The following is a 22,572-nucleotide window of genomic DNA, read 5'->3' on the forward strand; positions in this document are numbered from 1 at the left end:
GAGGAAGCTCTTCCCTTAAGTGAAGCTCGCAAGATCAAAGTTTGCGACGCGCGCTCTTTCAAGAAGCGATGACAAAAATCCCAGAATTTCCTGCGTCGCAACGCGGAGAAGGGTTTCCGGCTTGCGCTCCAACTTCTCGGATCATGTGTCTAATAACACGAGGCACACGAAAGCCGCCGTGACATCCTCCGTTATCCCGTTACTCGAAATTTTATTAATGCTGTCACACGTTATCATCTTCTTCCTTTTAAGAAAAATCATTTTCTCCCTGAAATAGCTCTCTCTTTTTTAAGATACGTTATATGAAAGAGATATTTTCATGAAATCTTGACCTTTTTTTGCGGATAAAAAATGTGGAAGATTGGTGGATTAATCATTTCTTTTTCAGCGGATTCGGTATATCTGTTTTAACTTTGCTATCGTATCGTGCTTAATTTTTCATATCCTTCACGATTTGTCGAAGCTGCAACTTTCTCAAACGTCTCTGAAGTTACACACGTATCGCGGACCAGTGCACTGGACGTCCTTCGAGAATTCCGTGATAGGAACGTACTGCTCAAAGAATTCCATCTTGACCCGAACAGCACCGAGAATGTAACGAACCACTTTTATCTTTGACATAGTTTTCTCGTCATGACACTCGAGTCCAAGAGAAAGAGCGTACTTCGTTCTTCATTTACTAGCGTGTTATCTGTTACATTACCATGCAGAAGAGTTTATTAATTGATGAGAAAAGACTCCATCAGAAAGGGAAGGTGATATATATGACTTGCGTCGCGATCATACAAGATCATCAAATCTTGAAACTTTGAGGATCAAAATTTCTCACTATTCTCCTGCTTAATTTTCTAATCCAATAAACGGCGCGATAAATCATTACAATGCAACGACTTGTATCGTGATCAGCGAAGCAAATAGACTGCAATCCCGAAAGAGCGATCAAGTGAGAATCCTATAAACTGCACTTTTGCGCACACTTAATCAGCCCATAATTAAGCGTTTCTTAAAAAGCATTCGCGAGAGCGAGGCTTTTTAGGCCACGCTATGGTAACCATAATCTGTTACACCACTCTAGAATTTTCCTGAGATAGATCAAATCCCAAAAAATCCAACCTTTTGTAAAACCTCGCCCCATGCGTCCATAATATTGCGATTACGTGTGCACCCGGATAAATGCCCGCCGGGAATGCCTTGTCGCTCGTCGTTTGCGCGCGTGTCACAAAAATTTACCAGTTTTTGTTTTGTTTTTTCCTTCCTTTTTTTTCGTTGGAAAGATGAAGCGCCGCGGGGCCGCGTCGCGACTTTTATTACGCCGTGCTTCGGCCATAAGAAGCGTATCACTTCTACCTCTCGCGCGGCATGCCATAAATTACAGTCCCGGCCGAGTGTCATCCATTCTGACCGAGGTGACAAGCTAGCACCGTCGTGCTTGTATACACCCGGTATCGTTAGCGGACGTACATCGCGAGGGAACCCGAGCCTGCAAGAAAATCGCTGAGCATCGTGAAGCGCCGCATTATAGCTCGTTAATATCACCGATAGAATTTTTCAGTATCTGGAATAATGTCGAGAAGCAATATCAAAGCGAATTTATCTCTCTCTTTATTTTTTTTGGACTGTAAAGATTTCGTAAGAATTGCAAGTGATCGATATGGGAAATTTAATTTTTTACTTTGGGATGCGATTATCCCTTTGAACACGCTTCAGAAATTTCTTTGGAACTCAGTCGCGGTATCATCCAGAAAGTCTTTCTTTTATTATCCATTCCGGATTCATCATTGTTCAGAAATGATTCGACGATATTTTTCAGAAAATTATTAGAATTTTTAATAAAATTTTCAGTGAAAGCGCTCCATTGCTTTTTCCGAGGGGGTTTCTGAAATATCGAAGCACGCGGAAGAATTGGTCAACGGCGGAAAGATAATATTTCTTTGATCTCGTGTATCTCACCACACATTACACCCATGCGGGGAAAATCTATTTTCCGTTTTTTCTTTCCTCTCGACGATAGCCGTCCAGTTGGAAATTTTCCATATCCGGCGCAACGACGTGGTTCGAGCTTATCCGTGCGCAACAAAAATCATATCTCCGATATAGCGGATAGCGGGAGATCGTAAGAGAGGGCCGTGGGGGCTCTCACGTCTTCCCATCGCATATGCATCCGCTGCTCCTTCGGGATTTCGAGCATCGAGCACCTAGCACGTACGACGTCGCCGCGGCTAAGAGGGTCTCTAAGACCGCACTGTTTTACATGGCACCGCCGAAGAAAACATAATCTGGAATTTTTATTTCCCGCTCGTCTCGGCCCGATGCCCCCATGCACCACGCTTGCATTACGGGAACGTAACGAGAAAATATCGCAAAGTAGGGAATACAGGTACGAAAGGCACGTTCGATCGCATTCCGATAAAGCGCCGTTTTGCAGTAGGCGACTTGACTTTCAGCGTTCCACGTAGCCCGGTCGCTTTCGCATGGTTAGGTAACACCGTGTTCTTTGGCATTACACTTTCCGCATCAGAAAATACCCGCGTGCTTGCAGGTGAAAAGCGCAATTTCTCTTGTGCGTCACGCAAAAGAATGTCCTGGAGCGGGGGAGAGCCTGTGAGCCACAGTGGCGTCTCGATTATGTATTACAAGACTCCCTTGCGCAACTATGCTTACGTAGCGCGTACACGCAGCGATAACGTTCAATCTCTTTGCTCGATAAAAGCAGCTTGACCAGATTCCAATTTCCCGCAATGCTACCGTTTCACGTGCACTAGTGTACGCCGCACATGTATCGACCGTAAACCATTCCCTTTGTGATAACGGGGGGACAAATGGGAAACGGAATTTATGTGGGGTGATGCAACGACCACAAATGCGTAACGAGACTCTATATATATATATATATATATATATAGACATATATTTGCAAACATTAAGAGATGTTATTACAAGAAAAGATATTATTTCTGAATACTGATTATTTGCGCTGACGAATGTGCGCGACCGAATTTGTAGAATTTTGCACAGAATTTTACAAAGGATCATAACGCTGGAAATATAAAATAAACATTATCCCATCAGTAATGTAATTTCTTCTTCAAATTAACTATTAATTAACTGAATTTTCATTAATTACTATAATAATTTCAATAATATTAGGTAAATAGAAAATATCTTTTCTCAACTCGTCGCTTTTGTCGAGCTTAGAAAAACCATAACGTGCAGGTTATCTCAGTGCAAGCGATTCAAGCACATCCTGCTGTCGCATATATTTCATTCCGCGGAGGAGAGAAATATAAATATCGCGGGATGGTTATATTATCATTGTATTAATGGAAACCCAAATGGAGCCTGAAGGAGCGCAGGCCCGCGAGCGTAACGAAGGTTTAATTCGCGAAATCCCATCCGAGCGATTCCAGGAACGCGTCTTACGCTACGTTACGTGGTGGTACCATAACTGTGTCATCTCGCCGTGGGGTAAGATAAAACAACAGTTAAAACGTACAAAGTTCGTTACACTTGGTGCATCCCCGGCAGTTGGCACGTTTGCGTCTCTTTCTAGTTTGAGTTCGTTGACTTTGGCATCGCGCTAGACATCTCCGTGCGTGTCGTCGGGGGCTTAGAGGAGTTCGCGTTAAGTAGTACACGAGAGCGCACCTTCGGGGTGGTTAGCCACTGAACAGAAGTCACCATCGCGCTAAGAAAAGCCCTCGAGTGCACGCGGGAAAGTTTAGGTCGTGTCGCCTTTTAGAAAGGAGGACGCTTTAAAGCCGCCGCTACCGAGAACACGGATGGTCATGGGGGTGAAGAATGGGGTTGGAAGGGAACGGCTGAGCTTTTAGCGCGGAATGACAAACGTTAAGTCTCACGGTACTCGGTTTGATGCGGAACCGAGCAAAGGCTCGGTAATTCACGGCTTAACACGCCCAACGAGATTCTGACGCGATCTTTCGAATCCACCGAGTGTTTGCGCGGATTGACAGATGTGTGCACATGTAAACGTGTTTACAATTGGTTTTTGCTGCTTTCGAGTTGAATCAATTTTTAGCGAGCTCCCTGGTATTTTATTCTCTGGTATTCTCTTTCAGCGCGCTGTGCTCCGTTTTCCGCAGAACTCGCTGTTGCCGTTCTTTTCTTATAAATTAGAAAGATCAATCAGTCAGCGATGTTAAAAGTCTTAGTTTGTTCCCCGAGTTCTTCATTAATCTGACAGTAATTGGCTACTTCAGCTGCAAACGCAAAAAGGATGGAACTTTCTGAAAGCACGGGAAAACAATCGCAAGCAGAATAAATAATTACGTAAATCAGGGCTTAATTGAAAAAGTCGATTTCTTTACACGGAATTAAACTCTTCTTGATTTTTTTGTTGTAGCAGGAGTGTAAAACGAACAAAATTTTGTTTCTTTTAGTCTTAAACTATCCACTGAAAAGGATTCCAAACAGGATCGAAACAATGTTTGACAAACATTGTACTAGTATAAATTGAATGAATAAAATGTACGCACCGAATATTGCATTTTAAATGCTACGTGTAATATAATTTTAATTAAACATAATAGAACCTTTAATTAACAAATAATTTTATTTATACCTTTATCAAAAGTACTCACACACACACAAAATATTTCATGAGATATCGAATATTGTGGTTGTAACATATTAACATTAACATTTTTCTGACTTTTTCGTTATTCATATATGTATGTTACGTAATATACATGTATAGCTCGTCTGGTAACGAAGGGAGTGCTTTTCCGTCGTTACATTGCAATGGAAAAATTCATCTATCTATTTGAGATTGTGTCACGGATCGGAGTATCGTCCGATATTAGAAGCGCAGCAAACATAATAAACTTCCATCGGCAAAAGTAATAAAAACTTAGATGAGATAGAGAGAGAGACGCCTCCGCGAGCGGTCCTTGATAAAAAGTACTCTCGAGGTGGAAGAATCGAGGAAGAAGAACAAGAAAAAGAAAAAGAGAGAAAAGGGGATCGCGAACTTCGGGAAACGAGTCTATTTACCGTGCCACTACCGACATGCACGTGTATTCGTCTCTCATGTAGGTCGCACTCGCGACTCTTAACGGCATTGTACCTTTGACTGACGATAAAGATGATTAAAGCAAACTGTCAAAGTTCTCCACGAGACACAATTCAAGAGCTAAACAATACCGCTGTCTGCGGAAGACGCCGTCAGAACGTAAATGTGCGAATTCAATTCGTCAGTATCCAAGTACGTGAGATTCTGTCGCGGAAATAGCGTGGAAATGCAGAAAACAGTCCTAAAGGACTTTACGCGCGTGTGCGTGATACAAAAATATGCCCTATCAGCGCTGATCTGCTCTATCACTGTTGCTCTATCAGCTCTGGTGATCTGGTGATAATGTGGAATTATACATATGACTTGGAATTATTAGTATCTTTAAAATATTAGTAGGCAATTAGTGTAATGAAACCTGAGTAATATCAGTGTGAATTAATTCGGTGCCCTTTTCATATCAGATGCAAGCTTTATTTATAATACAACTTTAGGCGTCAAAATAATTTCCATTAGTTTCTTTGAGTTTGTGCTTTAAAAACCGGCTTCATTTACACATTTAATAAATCGCTCTTGCGTCGCTATTAAATACAAACCGTTATCACTAACAAGTAACGCTGTCACTCGACGAGGATCTAACAGTCTTCCAACGGCCGTTATTTTATACATTTTTCGGTATATAATGTACGACTTTTGGCAGTATCAGCGTACTCCATCTGACATTTAGCGACCGGAATGTTTTTCGGAAGGTTTCTTCGACTTCGCCAACTTCGACTATATCACCCCGATAATAGAAAAGTGCGCGGGCGCGGCGAGGGTGGCCTTTCGATTTATGCCGTACAGACCGCCGACTACACGACCGCGTACACGATAATAAAATCGCAGTCACGCTCGTTCAGACCGCCCCCGAATCGATGTTTGCGCGTAATCAAATTCCCCCGTTCGGCCGTACGGCAATCGCGACGGTAAAATTAATTTCAAGCTTTTCGACGAGGCGCGGCGTATGCACGTATTGTACGTACGTATGTGTGTATGCATCGCGGAAACGCGCGTGATTACGAGCGATCGCGGAAACTTGAGGGGGCGATCAATAGAGCCCGCGATAATGCGAAACCAACATCGCGGATAATATGGCCGTCATGTCCGGACGTCTAATTACGAGTGTGTAACGTTACGAGTCGAGTGGAGTAATCGATCTATCAAAACGTACCGGTAGCGCCTGAATTTGATTATTGGGCTCCGAAACGTCACTTAATTCTGACACTATCTATTCAGATATCTCGTAAATGTCATCTCATTTTAACACTTTCACTGCCAAATGAGTTTCATATGTCTGTTCGTGTTCTTATGTTGTAGTAAAGTAAATTTTAACATGTAAAATGTATATTGTCAAATTTAAAAATATATAAAGATTGGTCGATGACACACTTTTTATTTCACATTGTTTTTATTTTCTTTTGTGCCATTCGATATTTTATGAGAACTGGAATTTATTTTAACAGAGAGTTTATTGGAAACATTAAAAAAAAAGTATATCTGGTAGCTTTAGTCATCGATGATCCCCATGACAGTAAACGTATTAATATATTTACTATACATAGTAGTCACCAGTGTACCAATATCCTCCAGTGAAAACGATATCCTTTACAAAAATTATTTGATGAGTCGAGTTACATTGGGACGCCCAATTTCGAGGAACGTAAAATACCCCACTTTTTTAGAACTTCTCCGAAAAATCGTATATCGCCAGTTATGAAATTACGATCCTCGGGATCCCTCATGACGAACGACGCTATGATTTTTCCGTCCTTGCAAAAAAAAAGAGAAAAAGAAAAAAGAGAAGAGAGACGAGAGAGAGAAGAAAACGCAAAAAGAGGAATGCTTGGCGAAAGCACGGCCCGTTGCTCTTGATGGCCGGTAAAAAAGTAAGTAAGTAACCAGTGCGAATGGCAGTCTCGAACGGGAAAAGTTCCACGACGATCGTCGCCGTGAAGAACTCGCGGAAGTTGCCTGGCCGTCTCGTCGATCACGCTGCTGCGCGAACGCAAACAGGGATATGGGGAAAACCGTCAGCGTTTATATTCCATTCGGGCGAGGAGCGAAAACCTGCTTTCATCGTTGATACCTCCACTTCATGGGGATCCCGACCCCGTCCGGAATGGCCCCGACGTGAAAAAAGCGTAAGATCCGCTCGGACTCGAAGCCGTCCAATCGGAACGGCGAGCGTTCTTAGCGCGGAAGTAGCGGCGCTCGCCGTAAAAATTGCTTCTTCCACATGGAGCAGCCGATCGCCGATCGCTAGTATGGAAATCTCGATCGTTCCTCGCTTAAAGACGCTGCAATCCCGCTACCTCAGCACGACGACGATTGCAGCAGGAAAATATGTACGAGACGCATGTGATCACCGCGCGAGCGCAATCGAAAAGCTTTCAGACGTGCATCAACACAGCTTTCCGTACTGTTATATGTTATTATTCTTCCCTTGTTATATATATAATATTATATATTACTATATATTGTATTATATATATATTTCCATTTATGGATTATTTTGCAGCGATCAAATCAATCCCATATAAAAAAATGTCTAGCTGGTATATGGTATATCGTGTATATGACGTGTATGTAGTACAGCTATCCAGGGATCGGCAAAATATTAATAATAAATTAATATTACTTGAGTATTTAATTATTTATTTAACAGGAAAAAATAATTCCCGATTAATTGATTAATCAGTAATCAAGATAAGCAATTTTTCAATTGCTCGGTTAATCAGTAATCAAAAAGAACAATTTCTCAATTACTCGATTAATCAGTAATCACAATAAACAATTTTTCAATTACTCCAGTAATCAGTAATCAAAGTGAAAAATATTTTATACTATAATTACTGATTAATCGAATAATTAAAAAATTTTTCACTTTGATTACTGATTAACCGAGCAATTAAAAAATTGTTGATCTTGATTACTAATTAATCAATTAATAATAAATTTCTCGAAGTTGATTACTGATTATCAAAATAATTGTTAATCAAAGCTGAAAATATCGTTGATGCCGATCCCTGCAGCTATCAAGATAACAAGCGAGATCTTTTTTGGTCGACTGCTCCACGTCCTCCTTGTTCCCTATTATCACGATGACAGCAATCTACAGAGGAAACGAACATTTAGTTAACTTCAGTTGACCGTCTGAGGGTCGGTGAGACCTCCCGCATGGTCGACGGCGAAAACGAGGAAAGTCAACGACGACTTCGGTCGACTTTGCGAAGGTTCCTCGCATCCAGTGGCGTAGAAGCCTTTGCGGTTGCATGCCGTCTGTAGTTATAGGTTCCGTTTTCTACATCAGACATACGCCGTTCCCGTAATTCTAGAGGTACATTTCCGTCCGTTAAATTCTTGTCAAAGTTCAAAGCTTTGTCGCGCTGTAGATTTTTAACGTCTCCGATATTGAATAGACGTCTGCCGCGAAATTCGCTCGAAGCGAGTGAGATAATTGCGTTTGAGGATCGGAAGAAGCCCTGTAAAATGAAAATCTTTTTGCCCCTCGGTGTATATCGTCTGACTTTCCATATCGGAAAAAGAAAGGAAACCCAGTGGGTTTATATTCATGAGCTTCTACATTTCGTTTATTCTTCTCTATATGCGATTCTGCCCTGCGTCCCTACGCCCATGTCGGGCTATCCACCCCCGTCGAACGAGCGACCAAGAAATAACCAGTTTGCATTCGTCGCGGCGAGAACGAAAGAAGAAGCCCACCCCGGACAGAAGACCGCTCTCCTTCGGTGATGATATTCCGAGGTGAAACACAGTTTCCACGCAACGATAGCGCGGGGAGCGACATTCGAGCTATCGAAAGCGGGTGGTCGAGCTGGTGGTTGCCGGGCAAGTCCGGGGCGTTTCCCGTCGCGTTGAAAGAAGAGCGCGACGATTTGCATTTACCGTATTCCAATCTCCCTCGATCACCGAATCAATTTACTCCCCGCGGAATAAAAGCCCCCGCCGGCGACCCACTTCCGACACGTGTGGCCGACGCGGGCGTCATAATTCGTGATTAGCGCGATTGCCTGTCGCCACGGCGGTCTTGAATTGCTGCGGCGCCTCTCTTTTTTGCGTTCGTCTTGATTAACACGTTCGCCACCACTGCAGTGAAATAAAAAAGGCATCTATCATTTACACCACTTTGCACTATTTTATTTGTGATATTGATTTGATAGACTTTATTTGTTTTTATGGAAATGAAATAGAAAAAAGCTGTCACGCACGTAACAGTGGTCTCTCATGATTGATAAATGCCTCACACATATGTGAGGTAGCGAACGTTTTAACGTGTGTCACAGTTGGATTGATCAATGAATCACATATTAACAGCTTTAATATAAAGATGTGACACTTAAATCGTTGAATAGAATGATTGTAGTGTCGAGAAACGGCTGCCATTTTTTTAATGAAAACATAATTGCTCCAATTAATTATATCGCAAACAGTTAAATATACTTTCGTTCAGTTTCACAATTTGTCCCGATCTCGGATTATGTAAATTTATTGACGATTTATTCACGACAGCCTTTCCACGCTGGATATGAGAATGCGAAACACAATCACGAGCATGAAATTACGCGTATCCGAGAATTGAAAATCGGAGCTTTAGGGTGGAAAAAACGAGACGGAGGATAAGAAGAGGGAAGGCAAGGGAAGAATTTACCCTGCGAGAAGAGGGTCGCGCGAATGGCTAAACGTAAAGATCCGTTTCGCAAATCAGATGAGCGTATGGAGTCTCTTGTCATAGCGCGGAACGCAGATCTGTATTTCCTGCGGTGTTACTGCGTTTCAACTGTGTCGTGCTATTTAGTCGCTCGCGCTGTTTCGCTGCGTTTCCCGTTTCACGTGGAATCGTTCTCCGTTTGCGCCGTATCGTTGTATTTGGCAGACACGTACGCCTCCGCGCGATCGAGTAGCTTAAACGCAATTTAGCGTCTCATCCAGAACACCGAGCGAGCGCCTCGTCGTGTTCGTCAATCCTGGAAACTACTCGAAAAGCACACTACATCCCTTAAGTTCCGTGCAGTTAGTTAAATCGCTTTACGAGGGAACTATCCGAATCAGAACACCAATCCATCTTCAATTTCGAAGGCATTCTATTTGAAAGAAAGAGATAAGATTAGTAATAGATTTTCTCAAAATTATTATTTAACGAAGAGATGATCATCATAACTTGACGTGAATAAAAAAGCGTAAATAAATATAAATGAGATCAAGCGGTCAGGTTTAATTAATAATCAATGAATGGACTAAATTGCTCTTCGAAAAAGTGACAAGATAGACAACGTTTTTATCTAACAAGACGGCAATAGTCGTGACTTGATCGGTACGGCTGAAAAATTAGCGCGAAAATATACTACGTGGGATTGAGCGAGCAGGTTTAATTGCTAATTAATGAAAGGGCTAAATATTCGCAGGGTACACGTAGGTGCTTGAATCGCGTTTAATTGCATTCAGTTACACCCGTAAGCTTGTTACAAGCCGAGGAACACGAAGCGACCGGATGGAAAAGTGCGGGACGGGATTGAATCGATGTAGCGAACGGTGTGTGCCATTTGTTAACGTATGTATGGCGCGTTTTCCAGAGCTGAAGTGTAAACTGAACTGACTAAATCGAACCGAACGGATGCGGCTTGCACCTTGCTGAAACCGCAGCGGAGAGAGGGACGATGGACGCTCACGATTGTACAAACCGCTTTATTTAGGTCAAGCGTCAAGAGCGCATAGCGCACGAGCGTATTTTGCGCGCTTGAGAAATACCGATCGCAAAGCTTGCTGTATCTATCGAATATCGACCACGCGCATCGATCCACCGATCAATCGTAATAGGTAAATCGGGAGAGGAAAGCGAACGAAGGTCTTGCAGCTCTATGAACCGAAATGTATCTTGCAAATACACTTCTCGATACGAGAAGATCAAATATTCCACAAAATGGAAAAACGCATCTTTTTTTTATAAAAAGTAAAGCACGAGGAAAAGTCTGATTTTTTATTTGTAAGTTTATTTAGTTGGCGCTCGACTTTGCGTATAGCGATCGATCGAGGTTTCTCATGGGCGTTTATTTAAATTATTTCTATGATGTTTTAAATATTTGTATTTATTTTTATGATTATTATATTTTATGAATGTTTCACTCTTTTAAATCATTAATTATTTGAGTCATTAAAATATACGCACCATTAAAATATACAACCGTGTTTTTTAGATTCTACTTGCTCATATAATTTTGATTACATTCGTGCTTTATGTATTTTTAACGGTTTTATATTCAGTATATTAACGAGGAAAATCTTTTTCGTGGATGATATAAATTTTCTGCTATTTTCAGAGTCTATCCGCACTTATTATCAGGGAGCTGTGAATCGCTATTACATTAATCCGAATCCAAAATGCGTCGACTCGGAAACACCTCGCACGAGGAGCGAAATCGATTTCTCGGGACGACACTCCTCGCGTTGGAGACGTCCAACTTATCCTAGTTTACATTTTACTCCCGTCGTCTATCGACATCTTTTATTCATTCAGACACCCGTGTCGCAAAATCGCGTGACAAACTTCTTTAATAAAGTTTCAAATGAAAGCGTAACGCGGGCCATTGTCTCGTGCCGCTCTTTTTCGCAAAGTTACGCATCGGCTTATTATCGAAGGCAATTTCATGTACATTGAAATCTCGGGAAAATTTCTATTTATAATAAATACGTAAACGTTAATATATTAATATCTAATGTACAAACGGACAATCCCATATATTTTATTCAGTCGTTTAATTATTTATGAGTGGACGCATTAGGATATTGCAGTACGATTTTACTCATAGACGATAAACGACACTTTACGACGTATGCACGTCAACGAGAGCCTTAAAATGCACCGCAGAATGCTTTCCGAGAGGGAGATGAGGATCTCTCGACGACGTTTCGTCAAACTACTCCAAGAGAATACGGGCGATGATCACGGCTGGTTAGAGAAATGGCGGCGCCCGCGCTCCGGCATCGTTAATTCCTCAGAGCGCATTTATTTAAAACACGACGGAGGTTGTAATGAGTATTTGAGCGAATCGAAAGTTTCGGGAACTGTTCGTTGAAGGATCTGACGAGCTCTGATTTCGCCCAAGAGGCTTCGCTGTCTGACGAGGACGGCTTTCATCCGCGGTTAACCGACGTTAAAGCGTATATTCATGCTATCGATCGACCTATAGGCACCGCAGTGCCGCTTACGATGTTGTCGGCGAAAAAGGAAAAACAGACTGCAGACCCGGTGAAACATAGATGTGCACATAGATAAATAGGTAATAAAAATTTATTTACCCTGACACGAGATTGGAAAGTGTCACTTGAAAAATGTTCACAATAAGCACTAATAAATATTGTACTAATGGCGAATGTTAAATGTTTTTCGTGTTGAAACGTCATAATCTCGCGGTTTAATACTCAACAATCTCGAGATAAAAATAAGTAATGAAAACGTTCGCAAGACCAGAGAGAAAAACGAATCGCGCAGAGCAGGCGAGCGACGAGAACGCGAGAGCGCGTGAGAGATATAACAAAGGGTCGCGAACTGAAAAAATACACGTCGGGAGGTTTTAAACTCCAAATCCGGATTCGGCGAGGAGCCGGGAAGAAAAAGCTCCGCGACGGGATCAGGAAAAAGCGCAGACGTGGGGGACGGTGGCCGAGGGAACGCCTCGGTGCTGTTATCCACCCGGAAGGGGTGGCGGGATCGACAAGCGGTGGGAAGGGTGGGAAGGGAGAGAGAGTTAACCGTCGTCCCCGGGTATCATCCATTGCACAAAAGCCGTAAAGCACGCTGCCCGGTTATTTCGGTCAATCCTCGAGGAGGAGGCCGCCCGGAAAATATTCACATCGATCTACCGGCTGACCTCTCTCCTCCTATCTATTCCTTCCATAATACATGCCGCGCACATGCATATACAGACACACGTACACACGCACACGTATGCGCGCGTACGCGAGAACAGGTTCGCAGCACGGTAACAGATACCGGATACTATCTGTATGAAGCGCCTCAAAGTGCTCTTTCGAAGGCGCGCACAGAGGCCAGGTCAACCGCATCACTCTTCGGCGCCACAAAAGGACGCAAAACGGACCCGTCCATGCGTCCGTCCGGCCGGACGCGAGCTATAAATATCGAGGCACATCACCGTAGCCCTGGCATTTTTCGGCATTATAAATAAATTTCCACCCGTGTACGCGCGCGCGCGCATACTTGCGCACTTACTCCGATTCATCCCTCACGACGGACTATTATCGAATAGCGGTACGAAAGGGCGACCGGCCAACTGATAGGGGGGAGGCTTCCAGGGATAATGTCTGCCCGCCGGGGATAACGCCGTGTGTAATTCTGCATAATTCTCGCGACAGATGCGAGGTCCCGTTTCAACTTCCCCTAACGATTTCGGTCGAGGGATGATCGGCCGTCCTAAGCCGCAACGGCCCGATCTTGCCGCTCTGATTCTCGAATTTGTGAATTTCCATGGGGAAACGACAAGCTTGTCGCGATGATAATCGCACGATGACTCTTCAGTTTTTTAGCCATACGTGAGACATACTTGATCTATATAAATATGAAGAGACCTTTGTTGCGCAATAATTAGCACCAGCAATAATTACATTGTTCTTTAGAAACATTATTAATTAAAGATCATCATGGTTGAGAACATTGTAGTCAAATGTTGTAATGAGAGAAACGTCAAAGAATATTTCTCATATAATATTTCTTTCATCGAAAGGAAAGGGTTGCATATATCTCTCTTTTTAATGTAATGCAAATTAATGAATGGCGGTAATATCAATTTCTGCACCGACAGAGAGAGAGCGTTACGTACTTCAAACGAACGTACGGTCTAACAGAAAATGGATTATCCAAACGCGACAGACAGGACGAGAAGTTCCCTTTCCTCCCGCGAAATATTCGAGACAGGAAGATACGGAGAGGATTAGCTTTGTTGTTTTCATAGTGCACTAGCGGTAATGAATGTTGCTTTTTTCGTTTTACGAACACGTACCCAGATCTTTCGCGGCGATATGAATAATAAGATTTAGTATTATACGACGTTTTGCGTTAAGAGACGGGGCGCCCATCCCCCAGCGCCGTTGTGCTTCTTATAGGCTAATGCGTGGATGAGAAATCGCAAAAACAAGACACGCTGGAACAGGAGACATTTACATGAAAGAAACGTAAAATTCTAGGTCGCGACGGAATCTCATCTTTAAATCTTTATATTTAATCCGAAGAGAGACTAAGCTCTCTCTCTCTCTCTCTTTCTCTCTGCGTCAGCATAGCAAACTGTCGTTATGAAGCGCGACGTGACAAATATCTGTTATTTACATAAAGCGCATATAAAGTCATGAAAGACGCGCGTATTCGGATTTTCAGGTTTCATGCGGAAAAAAGTCGAGCGCGCGCGCGCCTTCATCTCGCGATACACTCTTCGAGGAGACTTCCGGTCCGAGAGACATTAAGAAATCTCTTTCTCTCTCTCTCTCTCTCCTTTTCTCATATAATGTACCACTAGAGAAAGTGTTCCACAATAACTGTCGTACATTTGCGCGGAAATAGGACTTCCAAGCGCAGTTGTAATTTCGTGCTCGGATTCTTGAATTTAATCCCCAGGCAAGAGTTACGCACCCTCGTTTGCTACGCGTATAAAGAGGGAGAAAATGACGTACGGGAGAAGAAAAACACGAGGTACCTACTGCCTGCCTCTTACGGCGGCGTAATGCGATATTTAATTGCACGCCGGTGTAACTTATTACGGCCGTTCCGTTTCCACCGGTGAAACAGTCTCAAGTAATAAGTTACTCGCGTACGCGCGTAAAACCGCGTACTCGAAGGCGAATCACCGATTCTCGGCGGTGGCCTGGCTTGAATCCCGTAAAGCGTTCTAAATGGAGCGAGAATAAAAAATGGTTCACATAAAAAGAGTCGTGCAATTTTTGACTTTTCAGAGCCGAAAACGGAGATTCTGGGTGCACCGGACCTGTTCATCAATCGTGGTAGCACCATCAATCTCACGTGCGTCGTCCTGCAGAGTCCAGAGCCGCCCGCCTACATTTTCTGGAATCACAACGATGCGGTGAGTACGAGCACCCCCGATCCGTTATTATTCCCGTTGCGCTGACGCGACTGACACTTCGAAAACAACTTCCCCTCGGGATGCAGGGATGTGAACTTTACGGCAAATAATGCACGGAAGAACGACACTGCGATATCGCGCGATTAGCCAGACCCAGATGTATTACTGACGCGCGCGCAAATCGGGCCAACGTTGACTTTGCACACGGATAATTAATGATGATCCTACTTCCCGGGATATATTCTGATATCGCGGCAGCCAACGCGTCGAATAAGTTTGAGTTTCGTCGCCGCCACCGCCGCCGCCGTTGTGAGACCAAGTTTCCGCGAGATGAAATTTTCAGCGCCGGCTGGAACTTTCGTCTGCCTCTGTCATGTTTATTGCGTGCACGGTTGCTCGAGATTATTATTGTCGTTGCTCCGGCGTCGTTATTATTACATTTCAGAATTTTTACCGTCATTAATTCAGACGAGCACGGGGCAAATGCGTAATGCACACATGTTGTGATTTATCTCTTGAGTAAGAAGCTTTCGTTTTCTTCTTTAATTGGCGCCGCGACGTCACGAAATTCTTACAGAAAATTTATTATAAAGGAGAATTACTATTGGAAAATTGACCCTTTTATTGGTAACGTTCAAAAGATATTGTAAAAGATATTATTGAAACGTCTCATCATTAAAATTATATTTAAAGAGATATAATTTTAATAGATATAATTTTAAGAGATATAATTAAACGATCTAAATTGAAGATATAATTTTTTTGGATTACCTGAAGGCTCTGAAAAGTGTTCAATTTCTATCATATTTGTCACGTAAACTGTTTGACAAAAAGTACAGAAGATACGAGAAAGGAAGGGCGCTTTGCGAAGTTCTTTTCTCATTTGGAGAATATAGCGTGCCTGCTAAGATTTTTTATCATTCCATTCTTTCTTATCAACACGATAAAGTGAGACACAAGCAGAAATTCTGAATGGCTAACGATTTGCCTTGCGCGAATTTACGAGATAATAGGCGAAGAGACGCGTGATTCATGGCAGGACAAACCTTCGGGCAAAGGTCATCCCTAATTAGGTACCCCTTGGAACTCCAGAAGTTGAACAGTTCCGATTAAAACTCCGATAGCGGACAGCAGGCGCACTTAACCATCCGTTGTCATACAAAAATGCCGAGCAGCTTGAAACGCTTCCGTCGCGAAGAATTAATCGGACGAGCAATTGCGTCTTTCGAGCCGAGCTGCTCCTTGTTTCGTAATTCCGACTGGAATATTTTCGTCACGTAGGTACCATTTAATCCTGACCGTTGAAAATTACGCGACGATATCAGCGCGTTGCGTTAAGCACACACACGCACCCCGTAATGTGTTTGCACGCGCGCGTGTTTGTTATAATTAATACGTAACGCAGATCGTCCGCGTTTAAGGTAATCGTTAAGCCAACCAAAACTACGCTCCACATACTCAAGTTTAAGCTGCTGAAATACGCTCCCGGAAATACGCAGCGACGCAAATTCCCTCCTAAACATTTTGCTTTTCCATAACGATTTCTCCAAAATTTCCCGTAAACCGCTTAGGATGGTCAAACAAGGGCACGTGATACGAATTTAAACAAATATTTCTCCTCCACTGTGATAATTACATTGCATTTGTAATGAAAGCCTGTGTTTCTGCATTTTGTCGGCGAATTTGTCTCGTCAAACAATTCTTCGATATATCTTCTAGATCGGCTTTCAGCGCGGTAATAGAGTTTTTCTGGCGGTCGAATTAAGTATGTGCGAGCACAAAAGGAGATCATAAAACACCCTGACGGCGGCAACGACGACGGTGGCGGCGACGACTGTTTGCGAACGGCTGACCGGCCAATAAATTTTGATAATGTCCCGGTTGGGTGGCCCGCCGCTAAATCGTAAGAGTCGCGGCAAAATTGGTAACGGCACTTACGAGGTTCCATTAGACACATTAAGCCCTGACCAAGGACGTTGGGACTCGCTCGGACACGCAGAAACAACGCGAGCGAGCGAGTGAGCGAGGCTTAAAGAGGGCTCCATCGTGCGTGACTAACGCGTGCAGTTGCGAAGGGTTTCGTAAATGAGCCGTAAGGGACTTCCTAATTCCTCAGGATACTATTTCCTACGGTCAGTCGCTCGCCCTTTCCCTCTCGCGAGAGCGAGTCGCCTGCCACGGAAAATATTGATAAATACCTCATGCGATTAGACCCAGATTTACCACGCGAGCCGAGTCAGCCGATGTTTTCTCCACCCACGTGTAATTAATACGATAATCCTGCATCTGCCACTGATATTATGTCTGAGAGGTGACGGTTCGTAATAAATGCGAATTCAATTGTCCACCACGTCGAGCTAGATTGAAAGACTAGTGTCATATATCAGTGACTATGATTTTTGTTTCATTTCCGTCAAAGACGAGGAAGAAAGTTTATCTTGTCAATATCAAAAATAAGAAAAATATGAGACAATCCATGGTGGACGGTTTTCCAACCACACAGAGCGGTAGCGAACGTGTTGAACATTTATTACCTCACCAGGGGATGAAATGTTAGAAAAATTTGGAAATCTTTTATTACCTCAGATTTCCGATTGAAACACAGACATATCTTCGAAATGGTCTTACAAGAATTTCTGAATGTTTTCCGAGCGAGCGCGGGAAGGTTTACGTACGCGGGAGTGCATCCAGGGATGGTCTCCTTTAAAACGCCAGCACTTTCGGCGAAGGGGACCGACGAAATTGCATAAGTCCCCGTGGGATCTAATAGAGAGGAGATCGGACAAAATAACTGCGCTGCCATCACGATTCTGCGGCGAGCATAATGATTCATGCGCTCACGGAAGATGCCGTGATCGCCTACGGACGTGATAAACCTCTCCTTCGTGGTCTCCCCGACTGATAAGGAGCAACCTACGGGGATAGTCCCGGGAGAGTCGGCCGAAATTCTCCGTCGATGATAAGGTCGCCCTACGATCGATCCCACCGCGCCACGAAACACTTCCCGGCCGCAAGGAATCCACCGAAGGCAGCCGAGCGTTTGCTCTCACGCCCCAATACACCTTATCCCTTTGATTTTGATTGAATTTCATGGCCACGTCTGTGCTGCGGCGTCGACCGCATCCCCGAGCAACGCGAGGCGCCGTCCGCGCGTGTCGTTGCGCGACGAGCATCGCGACGCTTCCGAATGTACGGATGCGGATTTTGCCGCTGAAAATCGGCGAGAAACGATTCTGTTTCTCGTGCATTCTTAGCGGAGTGATAATAGAACTGTCGTTTTTTCATTATAATTATTTGGAAACATCATTCTTAAGTAAATATAATAAATTGGCTGCGGTAAATTATGAGCGAGTTTCAAAACGAATCTTAAAGTTGCTTTCATAACTTTTAAATAAAACTAAGAGTGAAAGTTAATATATAATATAGCATCTTCGATCGTTATAAATATATTCGTTATTGTGAAGAAGAAAGTTGTAGAATTCTTATAATGCATTTATCGTTTTATTCGGAAATAACACATGAGCTTCGTTGAGCTTGATATTCTTAATTGATTGTCTAAACTATGAATAGTGAAGAGATAAAATTGCGGATATATTTGCGAACAGTTTATTGGATATTCCAAGAGAGATACACGAGAGGGAAAATGTGGATATTTGTGAGAATAAATGTGTCAGGATAAAAAAATATTGATATATAGAGGCATATATCCAATATTTGTTGTGTAGGTGTAAATTATATGTTGAAATTATTGTAATATTCATTAAAACATTTCTTTCGAATACATATGATAAGTAACTAATTTTAAATCCGCCAAAGTTAATCAATCAAGATTTAATCGTAAAGTGGCTGTTTGAAATCTCAATCTGATTCGCTTGCTGCTTAAATTGTTTATGGGTTTTTAAATGTCACTGGTTTTTAGATCGACATTTAAGGGGTTATATATCTCCATAGCGGCGAAAAATTGATATGTTTGGGGAATTTTTTTAGGGGGTATATCTGAAATAATAAAGTAAAATATGAATTGCATATGATTTACTGGTCCTTTAAGTGTAAAAAAATAATTAATAATAAATTTTTGAATATTAATAAAATGAAGTTTTGTGGCATTAATTGGACCGCTGCTAACAAAATGTCCCCTCAGAGTTGGCATGATATCTTCTTGTAACATTGATGGATCTGACAAATGCAAGAAATTTCTTGTAAAGTAATGTTGTAGTTATAGTCTATCGAGCCAGATTTTTTAATTTCAAAAAAATAAACAATTTATGCCATGTCAAAGTTGAACTTCATGTTTTCATGAAAAACTTTCGGTCTTTAATTGTTTATAAAAATTGTATTAAACAAAATTGCAAAAAAATGGCTCGATAGACTATAGACAAAACGATTACGAAGATTTGAGAACAAAAAATTTTTAAAAATATTGAAAACTCTTCGAGTTATCGTGCCGACCGTGTCAAAAAAACTGGTTTCGAGAAAAACGCGTTTAAAGTTTGAGAAGTAAAAATCGTGTAAATATTAATTTTTGTAGTCAGCTTAATCTCCCATTCCAATTTCATATTGCGTGCCTTCCTTCTCGATAATTTTTATATTTTGTACAGTTTTCTGTAATCTGTGGGCTGTTCGAGCTACTTTGCAGTAGCCTGCGCCGCACGCAGCAGCTGCGCGCCGCGGCCCGCCTCCTGACGCGCGGTCATATTTATTGTTATATCTTCGTTACGGATTGGAATTTTTCACTAATTCTTTTTTTATTATATTTTTAAAAGTATAAAGAATGAAAATCAGTAATAAAAAAAATCGATTGTTTGAAAATTCTGGAGGTATGTAACCCCTTAATAGATTTTTGACATGCACGATTTCTAATCGATCATTTTTAATCTAATCGATTAATGATTACGAGGCAATCACAATAACGTTCCATTAACGCTTTGCGGTCCTTGTAGAGTCCATAAGAAATATTAAAGTAATATTAAATATTCTTATTTGAATATTTTTAGTACACTTTAATAAAGCATAAATAAAGTTTACTTAATCAAAAAATTTAATGAAGAATTTTAATAATATAGCGTGCTAATTATAATTATGCACAGCTTTGACCAATTGAAGAATTATGTGGAGGGCTACTTCTAAACTCGAGTCTGGTTTAATTTGGAACCGCAAAATGTTAATTTTCATATACACCATCCAAGACATATGCATACAACAGACACATGGCGATGTTCCTATTTTAAATTTACTTGATTCTACTCTTCCGATGGCGCTGTCGTTTATTTCCGATTTCAGTCACTCGAATCAGTCACGTCAATCGACTTATCGCAAAGAAATCTTGTCAAGCGATGGTTAAGCAAGGGATAACGTTATTTCGTCTTATTTATATGTCGATCGTGGAAGCTTGCCAGGGAAAGGAGAGAGGAAGTGGTCGCGCCAAATCAGTTTTTGCGGTATTGCAGCGTCAGGAGCGCAAGCACGTTTTACAGATTTGTGAATCTCGTTTTTTTCATTCTATAATGGTACCGATGCCGCGCAATATGCACAAGCATACATCCAAATCCCGCACACGAACCGTAATTATAATTTTGAACCAATATCACTTTGCCGAAGCCGGGGTAAATATGGCGAACACCACTCACCTGGTTCTCCAACATTTCGGCGCGATCAAATAAAGGGCAATTTTTGCTGGCGTATTATCGTCGCCGTTTGATCGCACGTGTCATCCCCAACGACGGATTTAGCTCACAAACAAGGTGTAGTCCGCGTGGACATGAACGCGGGAGATCGCTCGATCCCGTCCAAATAGAGCTGTAAGGCGTGTAACGCAAATAGCAACGGATTTACGTACACCCGTAAAGTTGACTCATTATCCACCCCCGTTGGCGCTCTTCGGGGTTCGTTCGTCGCGCGACGAACGCAAGCACCCCCGTATGGGCAAACACACTTCCGGACCGGCAGTAATCTTTATTTCGTTGACTCACGTGCAAAATAAGTGTCCCTTTGCGCGGCCGAGCGCACTGTCGAGTGCCCGGCTGACGATGCAGCTTTTATTTACGGCTGTTTGCCGGTTACAATTCCGGCGTCGAGTGTCGGCAAAAAGCCGGTAACAGGTCGTCGAGAGTGCTGCTCATATTACACTCATGCGTGACGCGTCCCGCGAAAAATGTTCTTTTTTTGCGCAAAATGAACCATAGTAACAAGAAGAGGCGTTACTCCCTTGGCCTCCCTGCGAGGACGGCTGTTTGGGGTGGATGTGTGCAGTGGATGGATAACCTTTGTGCGCTCTTTACTTAGCGTCGGGACATGACGTTTCTTCTACGCGTGCAATTGACATTTTCTTTAGACAAGAATTTGCAGCTATGTAGTCCAGACATAAAAGTCTGTTAGGTTGAGATAACAAAAGGTTTGCCATTTTTCAGAGAATTTATAAATTTGTGCCGTGCGTCTGTGTGGTTGACTATTAGATAATTCATGGTTAAAAAGTATTAAAAACACAATATATAGGTCAGATATGAAGAAACTGGATAAATTGTAGTTGTAAAATCTATTGTTATCGAGTACTGAATGTAGCAAAGCGTTGATCGAATCGGATAATATCATATTTATTGCCAAATGAGCTGGAACTGTCGCGGCTGCTTAAGCGAGCCAAATTTATCCAACAAAATAGCAAACACTTCTTGCCAACCTGAATGCGAGAAAAAAATACCATATTCCACAATTCTTTTCACAAAAATAACATCGATCGATAGGCATTAGTTCCTGTCGTTCCTAGGAACGACGATCACGTGGCATTTGAACATTCTCCGCGGAAAATTGAGTGACTGTTCTACTCGTTGGGTAACGAACTTATTATTTCCGCGCGGACCTGAAGCGTCGGGCATAAAATTTGAATAAATGAAAGAGTAATACGAAGAACTGACTCATTTGTGCGACATTAAGCATCTCGTTTCCACATAAATCCATGGAACTTCATACGGCCGTAGAACTTCATAACGAAGAACTTCATATGCATCATATTTAATATCATTACGATGTTGTAACGTTATTTTTACAGCATTATGTTCGCGCAATAGGGCGAAGCGTAATAACCCTGACACACGATATTACTTATACCCTAACACTTACAGCAGATAAGATTTTATCGGTGAAGTATTCTACTGAGTATCCCAGCGCAATTCTCTGGGGCCCGAAGTAAGAAAAACCCAAAGTGAAATTAAGAAAATGTGCGCCGGGAAAATTTGTTGTCCGCTGCTAATTTTCCGGGATGCAATCAGGCGGGCGGGTGCGCTCGGTAAAGGGTAGAAACGTCCCTTCGGGAGCGCAGAAGCTGCAGTGCTGACTGGAGACGATTTCCTTTCTGTTATTTCAAAGAAAGTCGGATGATACGATGATATCAAACAGAACCAACGGTCTGCATGT

At 42.4% G+C, this 22,572-nt stretch overlaps 1 protein-coding gene across 2 annotated transcripts in view; it reads left to right on the forward strand.

The window, feature by feature from the left end:
* Positions 1 to 22,572, forward strand: part of LOC105279235 (zwei Ig domain protein zig-8) — a 286,077-nt gene that overhangs the window by 243,939 nt on the left and 19,566 nt on the right. For both annotated transcript variants that reach the window (XM_026969560.1, XM_026969561.1), the window contains exon 5: positions 15,038 to 15,165. In XM_026969560.1, the coding sequence (XP_026825361.1) occupies positions 15,038 to 15,165 (128 nt within the window). The remainder of the gene's footprint in view (positions 1 to 15,037; positions 15,166 to 22,572) is intronic.

This window comes from Ooceraea biroi, chromosome 5 (assembly GCF_003672135.1).
Source record: "Ooceraea biroi isolate clonal line C1 chromosome 5, Obir_v5.4, whole genome shotgun sequence".
Classification (NCBI taxonomy): Eukaryota; Metazoa; Arthropoda; class Insecta; order Hymenoptera; family Formicidae; genus Ooceraea; species Ooceraea biroi.